This window comes from Phalangium opilio, unplaced genomic scaffold (genome assembly GCF_054372755.1).
Source record: "Phalangium opilio isolate 3A_F unplaced genomic scaffold, DU_Popi_V2 ptg000113l_1, whole genome shotgun sequence".
NCBI classification, from domain to species: domain Eukaryota; kingdom Metazoa; phylum Arthropoda; class Arachnida; order Opiliones; family Phalangiidae; genus Phalangium; species Phalangium opilio.
In genome coordinates, this window is record NW_028324209.1 from 2,833,089 (window position 1) to 2,860,901 (window position 27,813).

General features: G+C 36.0%; 1 protein-coding gene across 1 annotated transcript in view; it reads right to left on the bottom strand.

Moving 5' to 3' along the window:
* LOC149623302 (alpha-1A adrenergic receptor-like) overlaps positions 1 to 27,719 on the bottom strand; it is a 42,189-nt gene extending 14,470 nt beyond the window's left edge. Inside the window, exons 1-5 of the mRNA XM_089852686.1 lie at positions 27,388 to 27,719; positions 14,914 to 15,185; positions 14,560 to 14,845; positions 14,221 to 14,491; positions 13,829 to 14,144 (exon numbers count right to left, since the gene is read on the bottom strand). Of these exons, the coding sequence (XP_089708812.1) occupies positions 13,829 to 14,144; positions 14,221 to 14,491; positions 14,560 to 14,845; positions 14,914 to 15,067 (1,027 nt within the window). The 5' untranslated portion in view covers positions 15,068 to 15,185; positions 27,388 to 27,719. The remainder of the gene's footprint in view (positions 1 to 13,828; positions 14,145 to 14,220; positions 14,492 to 14,559; positions 14,846 to 14,913; positions 15,186 to 27,387) is intronic.
* Positions 27,720 to 27,813: the final 94 nt, after the last annotated feature.

Consider the following 27,813-nt stretch of genomic DNA (forward strand, 5'->3'; position numbering starts at 1 on the left):
CGCTAATATTATTGCCATAATTTCAAATTATTATTTAACGCGCAAACCTTTATAAAATGTATTTTTTTTTGTCCATGGACGGTCTTAGATTGTAGTTTAGTAGTAAGCTTATAAAAGGGTCACGAGACAAAAAACCTATTTTACCCTTTTGTTATTTTATTTTTTTTTCAAAAACCGACCTCAAGAAGAGAAAAAAAGTTATTTTTCTCTCATCCCACTCACCCAGCAGACCAAATCTAATAAACCTCAAAATAGCCTGCTTGACTCGCGTTTTTAAAAAATGAAGGGAAAGAAGGTATGTTAGTACGTAAAACGTACTGAGAAAAAAAAATGACTCGAAGAAAAACAAGCAAAAATATTAAAGATATTAAAATATATGGCATTGAAAGCTTTTTCTAGCTTTTGAAAAATGAGAAAAAAAAAAATTTTTTTTTTCCTTCTCTAAGTTTGTATCTAAGACATAAGAATCTCCGACACACGGAAAAATATCTGCACTGCAGAGATTTTAAAGCAAGCTTAGCTATAGTCGTCTAGTTTTATTTTTAGTTTGTTTTTACGGTTTTGCTAAACCTAACTTTATATTTTTTACTTGTTTCTGTTGTATATAAATTAGCCTTGAAGGCCATACCTATATATAATAGGGTTTTGAATTTTGCGATCCATGGTATTTCTTTAAAAAAATAATTATAAAACCTTACTTTTCTGAATGTTTTTTTATGCTTCCACAAAATTGTTGTTTGAAGTCAAGATTTAATGAGTTTTCGTTTGGTTTTTGTCATAGTACGTGTTCGGATTTTCAAGTTCATTTTGCCGCGTGTCTTGTCCCTTTTACGCTTTCTGAAGCAATTTACTAGAAACCAACCATTTTATGTACACGTATTATTGTAGTTACCTTTTAACCCGTGTTGTTTACTTCGGGGTTAATAGGTCAATAAATATCTCTCAAAGTAGTCTGCGCGGTTACCCAAAGGAAAACATCCAATATTCAACCCAGTTTATATTTAAAGAATGTCGAATTCCAAAAGCAACCTGAGAATAGAGTTAATTCCCTTAAGAAAGTACCCAATATATTGGGAAAATCCGCTACGATTCCTTATAACTAGGTCTGTGCGAGTACTCGAGAGATTTCGAGCACTCGGCTCGAGAATCAATCCGAAGCATTTGAAGATGTTCCTGACTAAAATACTCCTCAAGTTATAAACGAATCGCCCGATAACGAAACTGAAGGTGAAACATCAGTTATAAAAGATATAAGGAAGTTGTTTTGTTAAAATTTTAGTTAGAACTAGCTGTTACCCGCTCGCTTGTAATAAGAACTTCCATCAAAATGATATAAAGAATGGGTAGATTTTACTGATGGCTAATATATTTGAAGCACCCTTGGAGCGAAGGCACTCGGCGTTGCCCGTCAGCCCCTATAGGGACATTTTTATTACTTTTCATGCGGACATTATTCCTTACAGAAGGATTTTTAAGTTTTTGGCCGCCATTTAAAAAGATAGCAACAAATTGAACCCAAAAGAACATTCAGCCCGCCGATAGGTTAAAGGAAAGCAGTGTACTAAATCTTTACAAAATCGGTTGAAACGCGCGGACTTTATTGCATAGAGAAGATTTTTTACATTTAAGATGACGGCGGATTGGAAAAATCTTTCTTAGTACGCGCCTACTTCTTATGAGTAACGTTCCTGCAAATTTTCAGCTTTCTAGGGCAAGCAGTTCGGACTGGGCGTTGATTATCAGTCAGTCAATCAGTCAGTCAGGACTTTGATTTATATAGATATAAATTAAGACTCGAATAGAAATTTTAAGGCTCGATAATTATTCGAATAAATCAGTTTGACAAAACAAAAGGCTCGAGTATCCGTCATCACATTCAAGACTCGGCTCGACACTCGAATTCGGAATTTTTCAAGACTCGGACTCGCCTCGAAACTCGAGGCTCGCACAGCCCTAGGGACCTTCCAACCTTATCTTCTTCCATCACCCCATCATTTTCTTATATTTTTTCACATTTTTCGATAAGAGATGAGAGGTGAAATTCGGGTGTCCCTCGTCAATAAGTCGTGTTGTGTCAAGTGAAATAGAGCTATCGTAGATTAAAGACGAGTGTACCCTTATTCCTCTCTGCCTCTTACAATCATTACATCATTCCCGAGCCACTCTTGGGAAGGAGGATGAAAGATGCTTGTAGGTTTTCATCTCGTATCATTGTTAAAAAAAGGAAACGCCTTTTCTGATAAAAAATGGTTGGTGACTAGAATTCTTTTTTTTTTTTTGCCTATACTTCCTGAATTGTATGTAGCAAGTGAATTCTGCCCTTCACTTACTTCCTCAGGAAGTTAAGGAAAAATGCGGAAGTGTTGAGTTCGTCTCATTATGAGTTTGCAATCAATAGAAATCCGTTTTACCCTTTTTTATAGGCATTTTAATCTTCAAATAGATCTAGCTTTGCGCGTATTGCAAACTAGGCCTAACAGGAAATTCATAGTTACCGCGTGAGATTTCAGAACGAGATCATATTATAGAGAAAAATCGAATATGCTAGCGTAATTTCTGTCTATTTACCGCCAAATTCTACCCTTCCTCGGAATTCATCATTTTTAGCCTATTCGGCATTTGCTTTTTTATCTGAAAGTCGAGGAGATTAGATATATTTGAGTGGGTAGCATTTTTTCCATTTAGTGGGGTTTAAATTTTGAAGAAAAAAATCCCTTTTGAAATAGAAAAGATTTCATTCTTTTATTCAATTTTTTCAATAAAGCTTATTAAACACGAAAAAAAGTTCAAGTGACTTTAAGAAATGTTTCTATGGATACGCGGAAGCTGGTTTTAATTTCAAATTTATGATTGCGATAGTTTTTAATTATTTAATATTTCTTAAAACTAATTAAATTTACTCTTTTAACCTAAATTAAAATGCGGAACAATATCGAGAAACTTTTTTATTTTTACGAATGAAATATGAGCTTACATTTTACATACTGCAATCACGAAAATGGTTCCTAGTATTTTTATTCTACGGACTCTGGTTATAGAGCTTTTTTCTTTTTCAAATCTATCTCTCGTATCTTTCTATATAGGCAAGAAGTGATATCTAGTTTATTAGGGAGAAGGTATAAGATGCTTAAGTATCCGCGTGCCATAGTCCCAGTCCCCTTTCAAAATACAAGGGGGGACGTAAAAGGAGGCCGGGGTATTTCGCCTCTCCTCAGTCGGAAAATACTTAATTTTCGTCATTCGCGTCGCGCTGACGCGAGTTTTCAAGAACCAATGAGATGCTGGTTGTAATTTAGAGGCCTGGATTAACTCGGGACCTACTATACGTTTGGACTGGAGATAAAGCTGGAAATGTGGCGAATTTTTACCTTCTCCCTAATAAACTAGATATCACTTCTTGATATAGGTATAGTGTATGTTCAAGTAGCGGATTAAGACCTCGGAATAAATATGAATATATTTCTCTAAGATAGTGATTACACACACAGTATTATTATATTTGACTTTCGAAATAATCCAAACTCTATAGAGACTATACATTCTTGTTTACCAGAGCCTCTGGCAAGTTTTATTATATATTCAGAAAGAATACTACGGCTTTATTTTTAACTTTAAATAGGAAAACAGGCCAAATTCAAAAGTCGAGGGGGGGGGTGTAAATTTTAGTCCTTTTTGGAAAGGCTCTACAGGCGAGAGGTGCGCGCGCAGAAATGAGGGAGGGAAAAATGCCTTCCATCCCTGCTTCCCCCCCCCCTCCGGCTTCATATTTTGTATATGGGGATTTTTAAAAAGGCTTATTTGATCTATTTTCTTACAGTAAAATTCGTCTAAAATTATGAGGCTTTACCTTTCAAAATATAATTTGAAATATTAAGCTATACCTTTCTCCACTTCTCTATCCCAAAAACTCGCTCTCATATGACAAGAATGATCTACTTTAACAAGAAATTCCGTGTAAGGCTTTGGTTAGGCTTAGTGACATCTTTTTCCCCCCACTCTTTTTTAACGAGGAGTCCCGTTCCGGTTTTGGCGGGAAACATCCATCATATCTATAGTTACGTTACGTAACATCTCGCGCAACGCTACGATACGATCTTTAATGGAAGAACAACTCCTAAGCCTAAAAATGTCTAAAACCATTTTTTTTTTTGTAAATCCCTTTTCAGTGACGGATAAGGTAAAACACTCCCCTATTTCCTATTTAGTAACCCTGGTAATCCAAACGAAACAGTTTATGTCGCGAAATTTCGCGCCCAAAATCCGGGAGATTAGGGTAAGGGTTAGTCTAAGTTTTCTTCGTCACCATGGCAACGATCCCACATCGGTATATGAAAGAGGAACGCAAAATATCACACCAACGTAACCACGGTGATCTATTAGGGATTTGGCGATGGGAACTTACTTACCACTCGTAATATTGGCCTAGTTTTCTAGAAGTTATAGCCAAGGCCTAACTTAATACCGGCTCTAATATTTGGTCTACTTTATCGCCAAATTACCAACCAGCTTTGTAGGAATACTGGAATAGTTTCGGGTCTGAGAGACAACCGCATTAATGAAATACGCGGCTAGACTGCTCGCTGGTCAAGAGAGGCGTATTTAGTTTGCGCCATAGTACGCTTACGGCAACGTTAAATTGAAAGTCCTAATCCCCGAAAGTTTACGAAGGCTTAATTGACGTTAGAAACTTGATATTTGCGTGTTGTGCAGTGTTTTCGAGGTGTTGCGCAAAGCGAAAGGACGGCTTCTGTATGAAAAGGCGCGCTTTTATTAGTTTTGTATACATTTTTCCCGGTATTCCCGGGAAAGACTGTTTTGTTTATTGGCTCGCCTCTGATTACATCTATTCACCGAGCTAGCGCAGGAAACATTTTTTTCCCCGCCAATTTAATTAATTTTCTATATGGAATAAATAAATAAGGTATTAGGAAACTGTATATATATATTTTTTATCTAGTTAAGTAAACAGTATCCATCAGTTATGGCTCCCAAGTTGTATCGAAAAGGCCTAGGAGCGCCTTAGGCTCGAATCAGAATCCAATTATTAAGGTTCCCCCTGGCTATGAGGGTATATAATTCTTGGAACTACGAGCCTTTTATAATATGTACCTTTTCTCTGGCAACATACATCCCTTTATTCTCTATTTAAAGGAGATGAATAGCGAACTCGTTGGGAAGATTTTAGGAAAGCGCGGGCCTGGCTGCTTAATTAATATCAAGGTAACCCACTTGCCAAATATTTAAAGCCCCCCCCCCCTAGATGTTGAAGGGATAATCCTCGACAAGGATTTGTAACTTCAAAGCTAATTATTCGAAACTTGTTCGGATTTTTCGAGCACGAAATTTTCTATGTCGTGTTCTGGTATTGTCGCGTATAGATACGACAAGACAAACGAGACCCGTTTCGAATTAAAGGCTGCTTAGATCATAAAGGATGTAACTTTAACCATATTTTGATGTTGTTTGACTTACGTATAAGCCATTATCTCAGATACGTCCATCTGTTTACATTGAAAATTTTAAACTAAATCACGTTTTGAATTTGAAACTTCTAGTTACTTTCCTAAATTAAAATTTTCTAGGGATGTTGACGGGTGTTTATTTAAATTTTCCCACCTTTTCGTGAAATTTTAAGTTTTGAAAATTTCAAAAGGATTTTTAATTGTCAACGCGTTAGTGGAATTCTTTGGCAGTTTGAGACATTTTTGGGATAAAAAAAAATAAATAAGAACCATAGAAATTTATACTTTTTTCTTTTTAGAAAGTTTATCGCGTGGAAATAATGGGTGTTTGCAAAAACATAGCGTTCTGTTTTTCTACACAGAAAAGAGGAATTTTACGGATAGCTTAACCTTTAACATCGTTAAGCCTTTGTTGTAATTTCCACCATATTAAACCCCCAGAACGCGTGTCTCGAGTTATTTGGATCCTAACAAATATTTCTAGAAATTCCCCGCTAGGCCTACGTCTGACACGTAAACACCGTTCAAATTTATTTAAGTACATTTTTTCCTATTCTGATTTTCTTTTTTTTTTTTTTTAACTTTCCCAACACACTCCAGAGACGAAAAACCAAAATTCAATATGGCAGCAAACTTAAGGGAGTCTTCAACTTCGTACTCAGTACTCAGTAGTACTCCCTCATCCCCAAATTAATTTGGCTGTCTAGAAAAAAACGTAATTACTAATTTAAAAAAACCAACCACAATAGCTAGGCCTTAATTATGACGATAATTAGCACTGGTAAACTTTTTCTGAGACCTGAGAGAATTCAACTTTCCCTCAGCCCTTCTTTTTTTAATTTACTTGACATTCGTGCTAAGGTTTTAGAAATAACAACAAGCTGTCGCGTGGAATCTCGAAATAAAGTTACTTAGTTTCACCCCGAAAGATGACGCCATTGTTAAAGGTACATATAAGATTAAATCCAGACGTGTCGTAGCCTTTATCTTTGGTATCATTTCATGGTGATAACTTTGTATCTTCCAGTTCAATTATCTCCATAGTCGCACGAACGAGTTTAACTTAATTTCGTTTTAAATTAGCTAAAGAATTTTGTTTCTTAGGATGTTTAAATTAAGTCTGAAAAAGGTAAAATTTAATATTTAAATATTCTAGACTATACAGGGTGTTTCTGATAAGTCTGCCATAAATTAACGGCTGCAGTGTGTTCTTTGGGTGATTTTGAGTCGAAAATGTAAGTTCTTCTATCTCCATTTTGCCGTCCGGGCCACTGTTTTCAAGTTAAGGTTGTATTAGTATTTTTACGGATGACCCCTTAAATTTACATAAGAATCTGATGATGATTTCTAATTTAATTAAGGGGTTATCCCTAAAACACTCAAATCATAACTCCAAAACAGTGGCGCAGACGCCAAAATGTCATTTAACATTTTCGACTCAAAATCGCTCAAAGAACATTCCCCTTATCAGAAACACCCTGATATTTTTAATCAATAAGAAAAATCACTGGACCCTGGAGAAATAAAACCCATATAGTCTAGAGATGAATTTCCATTGAACTCATTTTTCATCAATGCAATGCAATCGATTTGAAACTTATTTGAGCGCGAAATTTGAAAGACAATTAAAATGAATGACGTTTAACCATCCAAAAGATAGGAGTAACTAAATAAAAAAAAAATCAAGCAACCCCCCCCCCCCTTTTTTTATAATAAATGTAAAGTAATTCAATAGGGTCTTATATGGGATTGGAAAAAAAAAACGGTGGGGATGAAACAAAAGAAGTTTTCGTTCAGTGTTTTTTATCTTTAAAAAGGTCCTTCATTCGGAACCACCCCAAATTTCCGCCCTTTAGAAGCTCGCAAGGAAAAGCTTAAAGCAAGTGGTATTCGGAAGTTAATTTTCTTTTTTTACCCCTATCTCCTATATAGGATACTGTTTTTGAAGCAATGGTATGAATACTGGTTAGAATATGATGAGCGTTACTCTTTTCCCGCTTTTGACTCTGTTGCATCCAAATCATTTAACATAATATACATAGCTTCTCTATTGTTCTCAAAGGCTGCTTCTACCTTTTTTATTAATGTTAAACCAAGGACGGAGGAAATAAAAGCTTTATAAACTTCGTCCGTTGATTAAGAAGCAATGAAGGGAAAGGCGGGGAGTAGTGATATCTTTATGAACTTTTCTTGTTCTCGTGGTAACTCTGATTCAGAGGACAGGATATTTGAGATGGCAGAATCTTATATATATATATATATATATATAAAAAAGGAGAGACCTATTCCATTATTCATGTTATTCTCTATCTGAGAAACTTGAAGGGTGAGTTAAGAAAAAAGGTTTCGAATTGATTGGTTTTAATCATAGGGTTTAATTACTGTTAGTCTCTCAGGGGTTTTGTGGGATTTTAAATTGTAGGGTATCTTTCTTTATTTCGCTTAGTTACTCGGGACCTGATTGTTGTAACCCCAAGAATTTTGTATTTTTGGAAAGCGCAGAAATAGGACTATAACATGTTCAAAGAATATTTTTCAATATATCTTTCTTATAGAACCCGAGTCATAAGGCTCCAAATGGAGGTATAATATGGATTGGTATGGAGAGAATTTAAAGTTAGTGAAATATAAGAAGCGAAGTACGAGATATTTGTTAGTTTAATCAATAATCAGGGTTCATACAAACCTGGATAACCGGGAAAACCTGGAAAAATCTGGGAATGAATAGTTGACAAAAACCTCAGGGAAAATTCAGGGAAATTTCGAATTTTTAGTTAAATTCAGGGAAATTTGCGTCGAACAGGGGCCGAGTAATTAAGCAAAATGTTCATAAACATTCCCTCCATAGGATTAACATTACACTTAACTTTGGAGGCTCATAACTCTGGTTATATTAGAGATACGGGGATGTCCTTTGAGTATGCTATAGTCCAATTTATACCCCCTCCTTCGTTAACATTTGCTCCATACACGGGGGGAAAACCTGGAAAATTCAGGGAAGTATATGGGGAAAAACCTGGAAATCTCAGGGAAATTTGTTTTCCAAAAGTTGTATGAACCCTGATAATGAGCCACTATTAATTCTTATAGTTTCACAATTTGAAATTAAATTCTTGAAATACTCCGCGGTTTTGGGAAAATACGGGTCAGTTCTGGTAAAATGAAAAAAAAATATATATATATAAATTTATAGGCCAAGTAGACATTTTACAGACGGAAATTACTTTTCCGCTATCTCTTATCTCGCAAAATTCAAATTTCGAATTGGCCAAGCGTATTTACAGAGAAATAAGTTAAAGGGAAAATATACGAAATATATGTTTGACTTTTGTAAGTATAAATTTATGCAGAATAGGCGAAATTAGACTTTATTTTTACATGACTGACGTAATATTTTTCAAAAAGGGGAAAAAATATAAATAAATAAATAAATTTAAAAGTGGGAGAAAATATTGCGAAGCGTGTAAAGGGAGGGGGCCTATAACTTGGTTAAACAAAAATTTGACAAACTTTTCACGCACAAACAAAAAAGGAACAAAACAGAATTTAACCCCGCCTAAAAAATATGCCGTATACAAGAAATAAAAATAACGCATCTCAAATTTTAAGCTCTTGGTTTTTATCTCATTTCGACCGATAGAGAAATAAAAGGGTTAAGAATGCTAAACATTTAATATATAAATGTGGCATATGAAATTAACATATTTTAAGCGTTGTTTTCATGAAGAGAAGTCGATAAATAAATCTTCAGTGTAAAAATATAATGAGTCTGGGTTTTGGAAATTAAAAATAATATATCAGAGAATGGGTCTTCTGGGTCTACAATACCGCAATATCGCTTTCTAAACCTCAATCCCCTACTTTGCCAATCTGTTAAGTTTTCCACCATTTTGAGGGAAAGGGGAGGAGACATTCTCAAGACGCTCACTACTGACCTTTACCTATTGTAACCGCAGTCTAAAAGCGTACAGTATGAAATCTATTAATAAACTGTCGTCTTAGGTAACAAGAAAGAATAGTTTCTCATCTTTTTCTACATTTGGCTCTCACAAGGTATCTCTGCCTTTTCCAGCCATTTTTATGTCCTCTGGTCGTCCCCATAATGGTTTCGGATTCCCCTTGTGCATTACTGTAATAGCGCGCCATCGTTCAGGTAAAAACAATTTTTTTTCCCGTGTGTGGCACTACTCGTAATTCTTCCTCCCCTGGAAGGTAGTTTTTCTCTGAACATTAGTGCACTCGGGGTAAAACATTTCTACAGGGGCTGTAGGATTAACATCAGACTGTTTGCCCCTGTAAGACATCTATATCAAGCGCATTGCTATAATCAGAAGTATATAATACCTCTCTTCGAGAGAAGTGTACCACAAAGCTGGGTGAGTGTAACGTCACTCTTCCCAACATCGGAACACTTAGGGCAAGGTTACTAAACCGAATCACATACACGATAAATAGTTCCCTCATCATTACTCTATTAGCGTTTAAATATTTGGCAAGACGCGCTTGTGCATTTTGTCCCACGTCAAGATGGGGTTTGTGGGATGATTGCTGGGGATTTAGTGCCAAACAATTATAGAATTCACCTTACGGTGCGATGCTCATTTGTAGTTTCATGAGCGGGAAAGCAAACTAAAAGGGAGAGCCTGGGAAGAATGACGTTAAATAACTAAAGCATAGGGAGGATACAGAGTTTCATCCTTCTTCCATTATCCCCTTCTGCTATAATTAATATTTTAAATTCCTATTTTTTTTTAATTTATTTAGTTACGTATTTGGATTATACATTCAGCTTGCGAATAGATTTCTTTATAGACAAAGGCTTAAGACGATATTATTTCTTTTACAAGAGCTATAAAATTCGACATCAAACAAGATCTCGTTCTTACCTGATGGAATTTGATAATGATTCCATGATCTTTAATATTAAAGCTAGCCCAAGAAAATGGGGTCAAATTCCTAAGTACAATTTCTTAGAAGAAAGATTTCCTTCAGACATTCCTGTCTTATTCTGTCGTGTTTTGGCTAAAATATTCCTTCATTTTCGTCGCGGTGGAATTCGAATTACACTCTGAATTGTATAGTTTTGTTTAAAGAGCAGTTTGTAAGATAGAGAACGAAAAAGTGGATCGTTTTACCCCGTATAAATAAAAATTAAGCATTTTTGCGAACTGCTCCCAACCGATCCCTATGAGACTTAAAAAAAAAACCAAGTGCTTTGCCGAATTTTCTCTTATTTCTTTGGTCTCTTCAAAACAAATTAGGTTGTTTTTTCTTAACTTGTTATAAAGATTCTTTGATCTTTTAAAAGTTAAATCCCCTAATGCGTACGTATAGTAGTCCTTAAAATGCTAAAAACCTTTTTGGGTTCAAATCTCAATTTAGGCTTAACGAGCTGTTAACGGAATACTACTATACGTTGATTTTCTTTTAAATCCATTGGGGGACGAAATTGAAGAGGGTTTTTGAGATTAGATTTACGTTTATATTTTCCAAGGACAGTCTAAAATGACTTTTCGAGCTTTTCCCGCTGTCCTCTCTACGCCTTGACTTTCGTCAAATGAAAAGTCGATCAACTAAACTCGGAATCCCCGCGTTGAAACGCGTCGCACGATTTGAACTCGGAATGTCGAAAACAAATCTTAAACTTTTCTATATTTTCGCAATTTCGGGATTCTGGTCTATACTGTCGATTAATTCGAATTTCTGTCGAAACTTCCCTCAAGGCCACTAGTTTTACTGTATCTGTCTGAGTTAGTATTAAATTTGAGATGGTTTTCATACGAACGAGAACCGTTTGAAGTCATTAACCCTAAATCTGGCCTATTTTTCGAAACTTGGACCCGAAGTATAGTGGATAAGTTTTCCAGTTAGGTCTTGGAATTAGGCTAGTTAGTTCGAAAAGTAAGTTCCTAACTTTAAATCTGGCCTAATTCATCGAAATTAAATTTAACTATTGTGTAATCTATTGAATTAGGCTTAGCGAAATGCCATAACCACAATTTCCTCCCTGACCATGCACGAAAAACCTTAAAGATAACTTCTCCTTTAGACGCAATAGTTTAAAATTTAGGCTTATCTGCCTCTAAAATTTAACGTAACTTAATGAATATCCATCTTAAAAATATTTGAAGGCGAAGTTCAAGGTGCCTAACTAAATAAATCAACTTAAGAAATTCAAAAAAACTTTGATAAAACTTTATTTTTATTCACTATCCACTACTAACAAAAATTTACATACTCCATCCATATATTTAGTCTAAACAAAATTACCGACCCCTTCGCAATTTTTCGCCACGTATTTTAAAGAAGTTTATTTTTAAAGCCTTAGCCAAGAGCATAGTACACAACCGCGTCGTGTCCTCGAAAAGCAAAATTACTTTGCTTATATATATGTATTTCATAAACTTTACCGAAAGTCTCTAAACACCCTTGAAAACTTTAAAAGTTTCGATCCTCGAGGGAAGGGACTAAGCAAATAAGTTAATATTATCGAAACAAGTTAGAGGGGACGTATTTGCATCTTAGATGTTAACCAAAGTATATCATACTTCTCATCGAGAGAAGTGTCCCACAGAGAGGGGTAATTGTAACATGATTCTTGGAGCAAGGTCACCGAATCACAGAAGGGATAAATAGTTCCCTCGACATTACTAGCGCTTAACTATTTGATAAAGCGCGCCTGTGGATTTTTGTCCCACGTCAAGACGAGGTTTGTGGGTTGATTGCCAAACGGTTGTAGAATTCACCCCACCTCTGCAGTTTGACGAGCAGGAGAGCAAACGAAAAGGGTTAGCCTGGGAAGAATCATGTTACATAACTAAAGTATTAAGAGGATACAGAGTGTCATCCTTCTTCTATTATCCCCTTCTGATTTTAGGAAGTACAGTAGCTATAAATATGAACGCGCCTCTTGCTCGGTGATACATCATCTCTTGAAGAGTTGAGAGAGAGATGCTTGGCATCTTTTTATCTTCAATCAACGCGATAGGCCTAATATGCAAAAAGCCTACTCACTCTTATCTCTCGAGTTTATTTCACCCAATACGTTCTATCTATCTCTGAATGATTTAAGGAAGACTATAGCTTTCCAGTAATTGTTTATTCAGTTTGGGATGACTTCAAACGATTTTTTCAATGTAAAATAGGACCGTTTTTAAAGGGGGGATTTGTGTATTTTGAATCTAACCCGTTTAGGCTAGATTCTGCGCGTCTGTATAAATAAAATTTTACCGTGATAAATTATGGCAAGCACTCCGTCTTCGAGGAAAGGAACTAGAGTATAATGCGATTTATGTCTACTTATCTGAATGTACTTAATTACATCACGAATATTTATCAGGTATAAAATATAATCCATTGCAATTTTTAAAGCTTCTTATAGAATTTTTTTATGTCTTTAGCTAAACCCAAGATAACTATATTCCTTATCATTAGCTACAGTTCAATAGTATCAAACATTCGTAGATAAAAACAAAAGTCACCGAAGTAGGTAAATTTTTGTTTTTATCTATGAGCTTTTGATAGTATTTAATATTCCTGTAAAAATTTGAATATATTCTTTGAAATTTCTACTTGAGTCCTCAATCTTAAAAATATATAGGCACGAAGTGTTAGGAGCGCTAAGAGTTAAAACGTCTTGAAAGAAGAGAAGATACGAATAGAAAAATTTCTCTCCCTTTTTAGCACCTTCTCCTATATATATAAGTTTAGGTTCTTTTTTTTTGTATAAAAATATAGTTTATTTCATCTTTCTCTGACCCACTTGAAAGACAAGCCCTTCTCGGATAGTCTAGCGTCTTCTTAACAGGAAACCCCGGGTACTGCTGGGTCATTTTATAGCCAAGTCATTTTTCATTTTGAGACTAGGGGTGGATTTCACGCGAATTGGGGAGTATAATATTCAGATTTATGAATATTGGGCGAGAATTACGTTTTTTATTTTATTCTCCTTTGTTTTTTTCTATTCTTTCTTTTCCGGAGATGAAGAAAAAGCTCGCTCACTCACTTCCTTATCTTCTTCTTCTTTTTTTTTTCGGGCAAAGGGAATATGAAATTAAGCCTTTTTATACACAATGAGGGCGAAGAGAACTGCCTAATATACGTACGCGTTCTTTCAACCTTCCTTTTAGCTACTCTAGTTATAACCAACACTTTTTCTTTCCAAAACTTGAGAATTTTTCTTTGAAGGTAATGGATATTTGCTCAACTTACAGAGCTCAGTGTGAGGGAAAATTAAAATATTTTCGTTTTTACTCGCGCCTAAACGAACCCCCCCCCAAGGTTCCGATTTCGCGCGAAATTAATTTAGAAGAAGAAAATGGTGAAACGCAATATGAAGTGGATAAGAAGAAAAAAAATGTACTTACTGAGCGGTAGTAGAAAGAAGAAGGGAAACCAACAGATTATGAATACACCGACAACGATGCCTAGCGTTTTGGCGGCCTTTTTCTGTCGTTTAAATTTGATGATTCGTCCCTGTAGCGCCGAATGTAGACCACCACTTCCTTTGGAATCTAAGGCGCCATTATTACCCGCCGTTGACATGGAGCGACCACCCGAAGAGTACCCCGTTGTGGTCAAAGAAGCTCCACCACCGGCGTGGACTCTTAGCGTTAGTTCTTCGGCGTCGTGGCTACTGCCAGAAGGTTTTATGGTCTTTATACCAGTCTCTAAGAACTTGGTCTGGAATGAGAAAAATTCATTTGATTCCGGGACATTTGGAATTTGGTCGGAACTACTCTTGTTCTTTTGGGTTTACCTGTCTAACAGCTGCCTTGTAAATTCTTTGATAAACGAAAAGAATTATGAAGGTTGGGATGTAGAAGGAGAAACAAACTGAGAAAATGACGTAACCAGTCTGTTTGGTGACCCCGCACGTGTAAGGATCAGTTTGGGGAGGGTCCTTCCAACCTAGTAATGGACCAACCGAAATCGCGAACGCCAAACCCCAAACGAAGACGCAAACTACGATGGCGCGTTTCTCCGTTACGATGCTTGAATAGGTCAAAGGTCGACTTACTCCTATGTACCTTGTATAGGAAAAAAAAATTACTTAAGCCTCGGTAGGGATTGAACGTTGTTCGACGTCAAATCTTACCGATCTACGCTGATGACGCAAAGACTCAATATGGAGGCGGTACAACATAGAACGTCAGTCGCGGCCCAAACTGAGCAAAATATCTCGCCGAAAAACCATCTTTTACGTAATAACTCTAAAGTGGCTGAAAATGGTAATACACTAAGGCCTAGTAGTAAATCCGCCAGTGCCAGATTGACCAGGAAACAGTTGGTGGCGCTACGCAAGCAAGACTCGAGACAGACGGCCAATAAGACGAGCAAGTTACCGACTATAGTGAGCAATATTATGACAAACAGAATCAACCCTGAAGAAAAAATGGATTTATTGGTTCGTGGTTAAGGTTTTTGGCTCGAAGAGTTTGTATGTATATACCTTTGGTGACAAGTAGGGCAAGTTGAGCCGAATTTATTGTGGGTTCCATCCACGAATCGATGTCACTTCCGGGTGCCAAAGCCGCGTCCCATTCGCGACCGGATGTAACCGTACTGACATTCCCCGTCGAGACATTCTCGGCCATCTCACCCATTTCTGTCGATCCTTTTATTGGTCCGGATGTTGATTTTAATGTTAAGTTTCTTTCAAACGTCTGTTATTTCTCCGGTAATTACGCTTTGAAAGAACCGACTCCTTGTTCATCTTCATGACTAGAAAATTTAAATATAACGAAGCATTTTAGAAAGCTGGAATTAATAAATTCTATACTATAAGGCGGATACGGATACGAGGGAAGTTGTACCTTACGAATATCTCGTAAAAGTACTTATTGAAGACCCCGATATTAAACGTAACATCCTACGCGTAATGTTTGTAATCATAAAATGAACAAAATATCGTGAAAATTCAAACAAAACTGTTTTTAAAAGACTTTATCACCAACCACGGTTTAGAACTTTAAAATTTTATCCAATTTAGAACCAGAGTCGCCACTTTTTTTAGTGTGCCTCTAAAGTTTTGAAGGAAATTTCTAAGTCATTAAACTTTAGGAAAGAAAGGCAGTGGGTGTTGTATAAGGAACGATTTGGGATAGAGAAAAAAGTGACGGGGAAGCCCAAGAGGCGCGAGCCATTCTCGGGCATCCCATTCTTTCTTAGGAGCTGGGTTTTTATTCTTTTCTTTACGTTTACGCCACTCGTCCATCAAAAGCTACGCCCCAAAGACCTAATGAATCGTATAAGCGCGCTCTCTATTCAACGTGTCTTCTTTCCTTCTTTCCTTAATGTCTTCCTAGAATTGGCTGTACCACGCACCTTCTTGTTACGTTCGAGTTTGTTTCATCTCGGGCTTAGAGTTCAATACGATACAATGATTGGCCTCACCAAGGTCAATCTCAACCATTATCTCTCAGTTCATTTGCAACAACGTTGCGTAAAGGAATAGAAAGTCGTAAACTTCTGTTTTCCCTGACTTTTACATTATACCAGGATCCCTGAATGATTCAATTCCTTATAGCAGAAGGGGATAATAGAAGAAGGATGACACTCTGTATCCTCCCTATGCTTTAGTTATGTAACGTCATTCTTCCCAGGCTCCCCCTTTTAGTTTGCTTTCCGGCTCATCAAACTACAAATGGGCATCGCACCGTAAGGTGAATTCAATATTTGTTTGGCACTAAATCCCCAGCAATCATCCCACAAACCTCGTCTTGACGTGGGACAAAATGCACAAGCGCGTCTTGCCAAATATTTAAACGCTAATAGAGTAATGATGAGGGAACTATTTATCGTGCATGTGATTCGGTTTAGTAACCTTGTTCTAAGTGTTCCGATGTTGGGAAGAGTGACGTTACACTCACCCAGCTTTGTGGTACACTTCTCTCGAAGAGAAGTATTATATACTTCTGCTTATAGTTATTGTGGGCCAACTTTCAAAAAAGCTATGTACAGAAACAACGACATTTCATCTAACAATCGCCAAGGAAACAAGCTCGAAAGATGTTCTAGAAGAATCGTAAACGATATTTTCATTCCGCCTTTTCACGATAAAACGAAAGATAAAATATTGTTTTATGTTTTTTGATACTTTTTCTTTAACCCCTTTCGTTTTTGGATTTCTGTAAATGTAAAAAAGGGTCCTAAGGTCAAGGGAAATGCGCCATAAAGTTTAAAAAAATAACGTAAAAACTGTTTTTGTCAGGGTTTTTACAGGAAAAGGGCGAAACTTGAACCTTGTTTGAAACTTTTTTATGTGTGTCATTTAAAATCAGATAAATATTTCGCTATTTCGCTATGGGTTAAGAAAATGATGTGTAGTGTTTAAGATCTCATGAAGGTTAAAATTTTAGCTCAAAGCGAATTTTTTTTTTGGAATTGTAATTACCTTTAACTTTAATTTAATTTGAGTCGACTAATTTTAGGTTTTAACAATGCCTGACTAGAATAGTTTCAGCCGCCAGGCATGGATTCCAATTGTGAGGAAATTTTGAAAGATAAATTGGGGAATAATTCCCATTGGAAATTTTCCCCCAAAATTTTTAATTTCTCTTTCCTCTTTTCTCTTTCTCTCTTGTTCTCTCTCTCTAGTTCAGTCTTTTTAATGGAATTTTTAATGGCGTTAGGTTATAGTTTTATACCCTGACCCTACGACTTTTAACTCTTAAAATGGAATAGTAGCGTGTAAATAAATAATTAAATTTTGAATTAAAAGGGTTTTTGGCACACCGCCACCTGTACCAATCCCTTACATATTTAAATGAAAAATTAAGGGCAGTCGAAATTTATTTTCGATCTACTATTCCTTTAACCAGAAGTTCATAAAATACGTTCCATAAGTTTGTCTCTGGTTAATGAGAGCTTGTCTCGTAAAGTGGCGCCTGGTAAGGCGTTGTCAAAGGCTTAGTAATGCAGACTAAATAGGAATATGGACAGCAAAACCGAGTGTAGTCAATTCTGGCGTCGATCGTTCTCGAACTAGCTCGAGCTGTAAGTCTCTCAGTAGCATTACGAAGTATAAGAAGTGTCATACTTATGGAACATATCTCATAAACTTATGCTTTAACTAGTGGGAAGGGGGGATCAGTAATCGAAAGATGCTCCCCCCTCTTTCGCTAATTATCGATTTTTTAAACGAGAGTTGTTGTATCCTTGTGTAGGAATCGTTCTCGTTGTAAACAGAGAGAAGAAATGTTACTTTTCCTCGTTTTGAATTATTTAATATACCCTACTAATTAACCTATGCCAGCGATATAATTATCCGTTTTAACAGCGGGTACTTTTCCCTGGGAATGTAACCTAGTTTTAGGTAAAAATTTTCAAAAGGAAAGTTAATTTATGCCAATTTCCTTCTGCAAAACCTCAACATCTGAGTCTAGACTAAACAGTATGTAGGCCTATAGTTTTTAATTAAAATACCCTTTCCAATTCGTGAATGGCTAGTTTGTATTAGAAACCCTCGCTCCTAGCCTCGTACCTAAGCCTTTGCTAATAGTTGTCTTATTTTCTCTGATCGAAAATATATCAGGTCATATTTTAGTAAATATTTTTCCAACTTCGTGTCGAATCGATCGCGTGAACTCAAGATTATTTTTCTCGCTTCAAAATATAACTTTGTCAATAGATAGTTTTTACTAAAGAGGCTAGAGACGTTTACTCCCACCTTCCTCAACGTTAACTCGAGCGCGGTCAGACCACGTTAGTCAAGCCTTACTTTCCGCAGTCAAAAACTCCCTATAGTGAAAACTAAGAATACCTGACGGTTTCCGTTTGTTAGAAGTAAACATTTAAACATTAACACGACTACATAGTCGCATTCGCCTCTTAACTCACGTGTCATTTCCAGGAAAAGGGCGGGAAAACACGCTATACGCCAGATCTATTTTCCCTAACCTAAATGATAGCGTCAATATGTTATTTTTTTTTGGGAAGGAAATCGAAAATTCCTTCCGAAAGAAAATGAATTGGGATATAGGTCCGTGTTGTCATTTTACTTATAGGGGTTGAGAGGTGAAAGTTCATAGTGTATCCGGGGTCAGCTCGTAGAACTAATGCATTCCAGTATAACTCTAGTCATCCATCTTATTTGGCAATAACTAGATATAGGGTCTCTAGATTAAGATGATGAACTGGGAGGCCCGAGAGAAAATTCTCTATATAAGCGCGCGCCCTGTCAATCGAAAACTGTCTGATATGATCCAGTATAAGAAATATTGAAGTCGATCAATTGATGTAAATATGAGACCTGCGTGGGTTAAATTCGCTCCTTAAGGCCTCGGTATTTGGGGAAATTGACGTGGGAAGGGATATACTCCCACCTGTTTCACCCAAGGGCTTAAGGCAATGATTGAAATGGAATCCGTTTTCAAAGGTTTTCTCCTAAGGCTTATAGTATAAGAGATAGAGAAACTTCCGATACAATTTCAATTCGAAATGATATAGGATTAAGGGAATCTTACCTATATACTCTAGGCCTAGATCGAATTGTTACGAATTCTAAATGAATATAGCTTAATGGACTTAAATACCGAAGATCTTATTGGTTGCTCGGGTTGCTAAGGGCTAACTTCCCTCTTAGGAACAACGTCTTGTTAATGCATTATTAACAGCTCCTTTCAATTGAGGTGAACCCTTAATACGTCATACGCTTTCTACAATTTATTTGTCCATATAACCCAGAAATTAATTCAGGTAGCAATATCAAATTTAAAGTTTTAATTTAGGTAGAAACCCGAACCTCCTTTCGTCTTTCAGCTTCTCGTGATGTCGCCAAACCCCATTCCCTTAATTTTCAAGAAAAAAAGAAATGAAACCTGTTTTCTTTTTTCAAGTGTTGGTATTAAAGTCAATTTCATGAAAAACTCATGAATAAAATAACTAGAGCCCAGTTGCAATTGACGCATGGTGAAATTCTCTTAATGAAGTTTTTTATTGAAAAATAAGAACCCCTTCGTGGCAAGATAAACTTGCTAAAACTTTAATTACAAACTACTTAGAATATAGACCCGTATCTCTATTTAGAAAAAGTGACACCGAAACTTTTCGGTCAAAGCCCGGGCCAACTAATCCTTTTTCGTTAGCTAGTACTTCTTTTTTCCCATAGATTTTTATCTTGCTCTTTAAATGACACGGTGTTAATTAAGACCTCGTGTTATACATGACTGTACCAGGTTAGGGATATGACGTCACTAGGAATAAGGTTGAACAAAAAAAAAGAAATTGGGTTAATTACATACTCTTATGTGATTTTGAATTTAAATTAGTGGTAGGTATAAGGAGAACGTGAAATATCTGCTTATTTCATCAAATTTGACCCTTAAGGAAACGTTTCACTATCGATTTTCGTAATGAAGGTCAAAGGTCATAAGTTTATACATCGTAATTAATAACAATCACCCGGGGTTATAAATTTCGGAGCTTTTCCCGGCCCAACTAATAAAATGCCATTAATGAAGGAGGTTAAGGCGCCCGAGATGTTTTAAACAACGGGTGTGTTACAGGTGGCCTTTTAAAGCACCTCGCTCAAGGAAATGTTTAAGCTCACCTTTTATGCGCCGAGGAATGTTATTATTTTAAGCCTTTGTAAACAGCCCGTTACAGATAAGGAGCTCTTTTTAATTAAATTAAGGATTCTAATTAATTTTCTTTCTTTAAAGGTTAGTTAATTTGTTAATAAGTAAAAGTTAAGTGATGATTAGACAGAGGTAGTACATTATAAAATAATTTCGCGAATTTTTAATTGATTTTTAGTTCTTAGTAAGGTTTCACGTCTTTAATATAAATTAATTCACGTTTTTCATTTTTATTTCATCCTGGTGGAAGGTTTCTCCCTGAGCATAGATGTAATGAGGGTGAAACATTTCTACAGGGGCTATGGGAAAATATATAGGGTTTTATCCCCTAAATGTCGGCTTCCCCTTATATATATATATATATATTTTATATATAATATTAAATATATTTCTTCAAGGCCCATATACCTTAAGTTTAAATTCTTTAAAGTAATTTTAGGCCTGCATTTTAATCTAGAGGTAACAATTTTAAGCCTAAAAACGTACCGTGTTCCATACGGTTAACCTTATTTTCAAACTGTTTCGCCTCAGGCTTAAAGTCTATTTTCACTGAAAGAAATATAAATATAATCCCCCCAAACCATAACGAGAAGTTTAACCCTGAGGGATACAAGGTTTTAACGTCAAAGCCAAGGCCTAAAAGTAAGCCTTGGATATGTTTTTGACATTCTACGTTCCAGACCAGAAATTCATACTGATTTTCATTTTTAAGGTCTTTCTTGATACTTAGAGCCTGTAAAGTAACGATAGTTGGTGGTAGAAACGTCGCTATCCACCGTAGCTTCTATGTATTACGTAAAATATCTTGAAAACTCTCTAGTATCTTGTAACCGGCGTCTCAATCGCTATTTAAGAGCTTTGCTTTCTTTCGCTTTCACTTCTACAGCTTTCGCATACGCCCATTTAATAAAGACTAAAGTACGAACATGGCGGCTAAAGTATACATCATTTGAAGTGTAGTTTCTATTAAACTTTGGATAGCGAACACTCAGACTATCTTTTGGAAAATCCTTCCGGAGACAACCTCTAACTTGACATTTGTTCGCGAAGTTTAAATGAATGAAGTGAAGCGGGGGAATTGAGATAAAAATTCGGATAAAATTCAACATCCGCTGTATTAACCTGGTTAACGTGAACAGATTTTATCCATGTTTGTTTAAAGAAGAATAGAAGCTCGGATAAAAAAGAAACAATAGATATCATTTCGTTTCAAAAGCAGGCGTAGTTTGCAACACAGTCAAGGGCAAGCGTGTAATTGAAACCGAGTTTTCCGTCAATTGCAAACTTCGATTGAACCCTCGAAATACCCCATGGATTGGCGCCGTATCGGCATTCAATGGCCTTCATTCATCTCTCATAAGTCTTCCTGGAGGCTAGCCCAAACTTGGGCCAGCCCGACAGATTTTTCTTTACTGGGTCGACTATAGTAAGTGAAATCCTGGATATAACTGACCATGTCTATTGTCAAAATCACTCGGTATTAGTAGGGATAGCGGGGATGACCTTTCTACAATCCATCTCCTAGTCTTAGCTGTCACTGTAATCCAATATAGGCCCCCTTCTATATTGAGTCAAGAAACTGATTGACGCTAAATTGTCCGCTTGAACAAGACGCTAATGTCCAATCGCAACCGGCCCCCGGGACTTCGTTACCCATTAAGGCTTAGATACGATGGTAAAGGAAAATGGGAAGTAAATAGCGTCTGTGTCAGCGAAATTTTAAATGGAACGTTTTTGCCTTCCAATTTTGTTTGTTTATTATATTTAAGAGCCTCGGGTCAAATTTCTAATCTAATGATGTTTTTCTTTTGATTTACAATTGACCCTAATTTGCCTCACAATTTGTAATACTTAGGCTTAGTGGAATATTGGCGGAATTAGGCTTAACGGTGTCTGCAATATCTAGAAAGTTAGTTTAACAAAATCAGAAATATTTCGAAATTAGGCTTAGCAATATTTCTGGAATATTTTAAAATTTATGCTTAATTGTATCAGAAACATTAAGAAAATAGGCTTAACAATATCTGAAACATTAAGAAATTAGGGCTAACAATATCTGAAACATTAAGAAGATAGGCGTAACAATATCTGAAACATTAAGAAATTAGGACTAACCGTATCTGAAACATTAAGAAAATAAGCTTAACAGTATCTGAAATATTAAGAAATTAAGCTCAACAGTATCTGAAACATCAAGAAATTAGACTTAACAGTACATTAAGATATTAGGCTTAACAGTGTCTGAAAGATTTAGAAATTAGGTTTAGCTTAGATTTACGATTATGTAAGGGGATATGTGAAGGTCTTCGATTTTGCGCCATGACGTAGTTTAATAAAAAAAAATGCCGTAATATTCTCCGTGGTTTTTTTGGGGTTGAACGGGTTTCTTCTAAATTTAAAACGCCATGAACGGCCTCCCACACAATATGATGAAACAATTAGGAGCTTTCAAAATGAAATGGACCGTTCCCGTGATAAAGTCCAGAGCGCAAATTCTCGGCATCCATGTTAAGGTCTTTTTCATTTTAGTTTAGCGAAAGCCGCGAGGATGAGTGATTACTATTGTTCCAAGTCTCGTGACAAAGAGACTCTATCCCAAAACCTAATTAAATTTAACAAATCTGAACTGACGTAAGGGGTTTGTCCCCGTCCTCGTTTTTGACAACGACTATAAATCATTTTTATTTTCATTCATTCAATATTAAATATTATATTGTTGAAAAAATTAACTACATAAAGAAACTTTTCGTAAATTCTAACCAAAGTGAAACCTAATTAAGTATACTTAACTCCTTTTTGTTAAGTGATCTTTTAGCGACGCGCAGGCGGATTTAGTTCTTGCCTTTTTCAAAAATTCTCTTTTAAGTATAAACGTCACGCTGCTCTCCAGAGACTAAAGCCTAATTACTTTACAGTTAATCCTTGTTTTTCCTGCTGGATGTTCAAAACACAATCCTCTAACATCTTCAGTCTTTTAGCTACCGTGATCTACAAGCCGCTAAGCCTAACACGAGAAGTCTGTAATTTCTGAAAACAAACCTCTAGACTGACTTTAGCGTTTAATTGTGTGTGCGTTACTATTATACGAGAAAGCTCGCTTTCCTTCCTAAAACTTAGGCCTATAAATTGCGTACATTGTAATTAGGCCTTGGGCTGTTAGAATACATTTTTGGAATAATAATTAGGGTACCCGCTTGAGTCAACTCTTAGCTTAGCGAGTAATTCAGCCCATGGAGACTGACTGAGTTGGTATGTGTATATGTATATACAGATTAATTTCTCATATTTATTTTAAGACTGGATAGCAAATTTGTCATCTCAAGCACTGTTTATTCATATCATAAATGACATCTCCATTATGGTTCTTAGACAGGGAACCCAGCGGTCCTATAATTCGTATAAAATCCTATATATTTTTGAAACTGTCCTATATTATCCTATGATTTCATGAAATGTCCTATAATATCCCATATTTTTGACTTAATAGAAGTTTTCGTATAGTTTAGCATCAAATTTATCAAAAAACCAGACACTAAAATTGCGGAACTCAGGATTTTTTTAATTAGATTCCTCTTTTCAAAGTAAAAGCCAAATTGTTACTTATTTGAAATTTTTCTACATACTTTTAAGCCAAAATAGTAATATATGAGCATTTTTATTTCTATATTTTCCAATAAAAACTCAGGAAGAAAATTCCTATTTTTCCTATAAGGAATTTATTTCCTTCCTGGGTTCTAAAACGGCGGTTTCCATGGAGTATTTGTATGGGAGCGAGAGTTCAAGTTTCCTTGAAAGTGAATCACATTGCGGCTAGGTCTCGTCAAATATTGCTCCATGGTGGCATAATACATAAAAGATGTAAATGCAGGCATTTGTTAGCGGGAATCTATTTATCGCGTCTCTCTGTCTATTTGCTTTTGGTTGAGTTAATGATTAATGAAGTGTTTATCTTAGACCCATCTTCAGATAATATAGTCTCTAGATAATGAACTGTTGTAATTTGTAACCCTTTGCTTGTCGTCCGCCATACATAAGAGGCTTTTAGATGGGTAATTATGTAAATATAAATATACTTCGTTGAAATTACTAAATTAGAGGAAATTGCTATTTTATTTATGATACGTTTTTGTTAGTAGTTTAAAATTTATTACGTAGAGCGAGGTAATGAAAGTGATTGGTTAAACTAAATTTAGAATCTTCATTAAATGCTTTTAACTTAAGCTTTCAACTTTCTCAGGTTCTTAGGTGCTATATGTGTTCTTGGTGTAACAGGGTTGCCACATGTTAGGGAAAACCTGGAAAGGTCAGGGAATTTCAAAGTGGGCCAAAAAGTCAGGAAATTTGATTAAAATTGCTAAAATATATGCGGTTTAAGCTTTGTTGACGTTTTATACGCCGTTTTAGCGAGATCACGTTTGACTAGACGCTTAAATCTCAATGTTTTGCATTAAATATTTAAAAATACGATTTAAGCCCAATTGTTTACTTCGTGGCAACCCTGTATAAATGGAAAAAAATAGTTTTGAATGAAAGTTTGGTCATCACTTCTATGTCCGAATCTTATTGGCGGTGCTGGTTTGAAAATTTGATTTTTTGGGAGGAGGGGGGGGGTTTACTTGAATTCATCCGTTCATTCTTTTTTATAGTTTACCGTGGAATATTTTAAGCTAAAAATAGAAATCACGTGCACAGAAATAGATATAACAGATGGAAAATTTGATCCCCAGTTTATTTTGGATACCAAAAGTTTCCCATAGGATAAAACGAACAATTTCGCATTGGGGAAAGAAATGAAGAGGCGCGTGGAAGTTTGAAACTTTGAAAAAGTCAAAAAAAAAAAAACCGCGAATAATAATACCAGGGAGGAGATATATTTCTTTTTGCTTGTGGGCCCCACGCGTTTGCTCAATGAATACAAAACGCTTTTATAGGTCTAGGTATTTCTCCTTTGTAGCTTTAAAAGGCGGGAAAGATACGGAATTTATACCCCAAACCCTAAGAACGCTATTTGAATCTACACTTTTCTCAAAAACCCAGGAGATACGCGCATTTTTATTCGCAGCCCCGGGGCTTAGGTTTCATTCTGGGAAAATTGGAACCCGGCTTTTAACTCATAAAGTGATGATAAAATAGCTCCAGGTATTAAGTGCTCGCTTTTATTTACATTTCGCAAATGCATTTGCTTAAAATGTAAACAATTAAAACAGAATTAATTTAACTACACCATCTCTTTTATAAAGTTGGAAAAGAGTATCTTGAAGATGAAATGATTTTTATTTTAAATTCTAATTAACTTTGTAAGCAAGTTTTTTGCAATTTGCTTTCTGGTTGATTAAGGCGCGAGCTAGGCATGCATATATATCGTAATGGGTATGTCTGATTGGATTTCGAAGACGAAACAGGCTCGCGTTACGATCAGACATAAAGACAAAGACGCGACTACTACTCCCATAGGCTGGTTGCCATAGTGACGAAGGCTAAATCCACTGGAAAATAACCTTAAATATTTAACAAAACGAAAGGGCTTTGATTGTATGAGAACATATATTCAGCGCCGACTCAGTGAGACGTTAATTCAGCGTTAAGCCTTGTACGGTATTAATGGAAGGAAATACTTTTGAAGCGTTTTTCTTTTTGTTTTTTGTTATCCAAGCGTCAATTGTGTCCCATCACGCAATTACTTAAAGAGAGAAGATTTTGGCTTGGAGAGATCTGACAGCGGGTTTGAGCTATCGAGGGGAAGTTTTCTTTCGCATTCCAGACCGATTGTCCGCCGTGGTCCGGATTCCGAGTTTCGGACTGTGCCGCGAATTCTTTTATCCCCCTTTCTTTCTCTTATTTGATTTCGGGATAGCCTGGGGCTACAGATTCACAAGCGGAAACGACACGAGGGTCCCCTTCAAGTGTACATGTGATAATATCACCAGTTCATGATCACCTATACCCTATTTTTTAAAAATGCTAGAGTTGTTCCATTGAGAAGTTATCGGAGGTTATTTTACCTACTCACGAGTCTACTATAACCATAATTTTATAAGATATGCTTCATAAGTATGACACTACCTATACTTTTCTAATGCTGAGTGCTAGTTCGAGAACGACGAGCCAGAATCGACTATACTCGGTTTTGAAGTCCGTCTTCCTATTTATTTTGTGCTAAGCCTTTGACAGCGCCTCACCAGGCGTCGCTTTACGAGATTCTATGACGTTTCACCTACGTCACTTCATGACAAGCTCTCGGTAACCAGTGACAAACTTATGGAAAATATCTTTTGAACTTATGGTATTATTTAGTATCATTACCTATTTGATATCTATTAAATCCTTAAGTCTCCATTGAAAATATCGGAACCACTTCATTAAAACTAAACATAAGTCCTTGACCGCTGGCTTTGTTACTAAACCGAAACTGTATTGGTAGATTGTTCGGTTCCCGGGATTTCTACTTCGCGCGCGCGTCTTAAGGAGAAAGTGACATAAGGAAAAAGAATGGTGGGCCCCTTTGTCGGATCTGTAATTTGGCAACGTTCCCACTGTGCCAAAAATCTTGTTTAGAACGATATACATACAATACAAAAAGAAAATAAAAAAAATCTAAACTTTTTTGTTTTCCATCAAATCCGGCGGCTACGGATAAAAAGGAGCCCGAGATAAAAGTCTAAAACAACTGGAACCAAAGGGGTCCGGAACGAACTCCGGAAAAGGGGTCCCCCGGTACAAAACGCGCTCAAAGATAGGCGGGATTTGATGTACGCTTCCCCCCAACAACGGGTCTACAACAACGGCCAAACAAACAGGGAATAGGCGGGTTTTATACAATACTGAAAAGCTCCAGTGATTTTTCCCCTGATTTCCTTTTATTCCAAGCACGAGGCTGATGTTATAGTTTCTGATCTGAATCTTGTATATAAATTGTTTGGTCCTGACTTATAGTTCAAGAATTATTTAATTAAAATTTTGTAATATATTTTGGACCGCGGAATTCAAGATATAAATTATGATAATTGCTATTCTAGCTTATATTGAAATTCAAATTGTGTTTTCGTTTCCGAGACAAATTTGAGTCTAGTTTTGGAGATTCGATATTTATGGAGTTATGAATGGTATTTCCCAAAACTACAAAAAAAATGAAATCCGAATCTTTGATTAAACTGAATTATTTTAAATTATGAGATTGTTTAAGTTGTGGGGGAAAAAAAAATTGGAAAATATTTGGTTCTGAACTTCTGATCCGCATTTAAATTTAGTCACTAATCGTAATATTTACAAAACCACCACAAAAAGAAGATAGAAAAATGGTGGCTATAAAAATCTAGAAGATGAAAGACAAGGCGAGATAAACTTACCTTAAATTTGTTTAATAGATAATCCTTAATTTCGGATGATAATTACTGAACGAAATTATTGACATGAAACGTCCAGTTGTTTAAAGTTTTCAAAAATTATTAAAAATTATTTTGAATAAAAAAATATCTAATTAAATTAGAATATATTATATTAATAATTAATTATTTACTAATTTCCCGTCATATTTATTTGCGATTTCAAACACGTTAAATTAATTTTATTTAATTATAATTAAAGGGGGTGGTTAATTTAAAAATATAAAAGTTCTCCGATCCTTATTTGGAAAAACTTGGGTTTGGCTTGGGAGTTTCGAGACTCCAGTTGTTGCTCTCTGTCTCTCCAAAGAGACTAAAAGTGGTCCGTAGTAAAGCGATGTTGAGAAGCTTGAAGCGTTCCGGGATCTTTTGGGATGGTGAGAGAGGGGC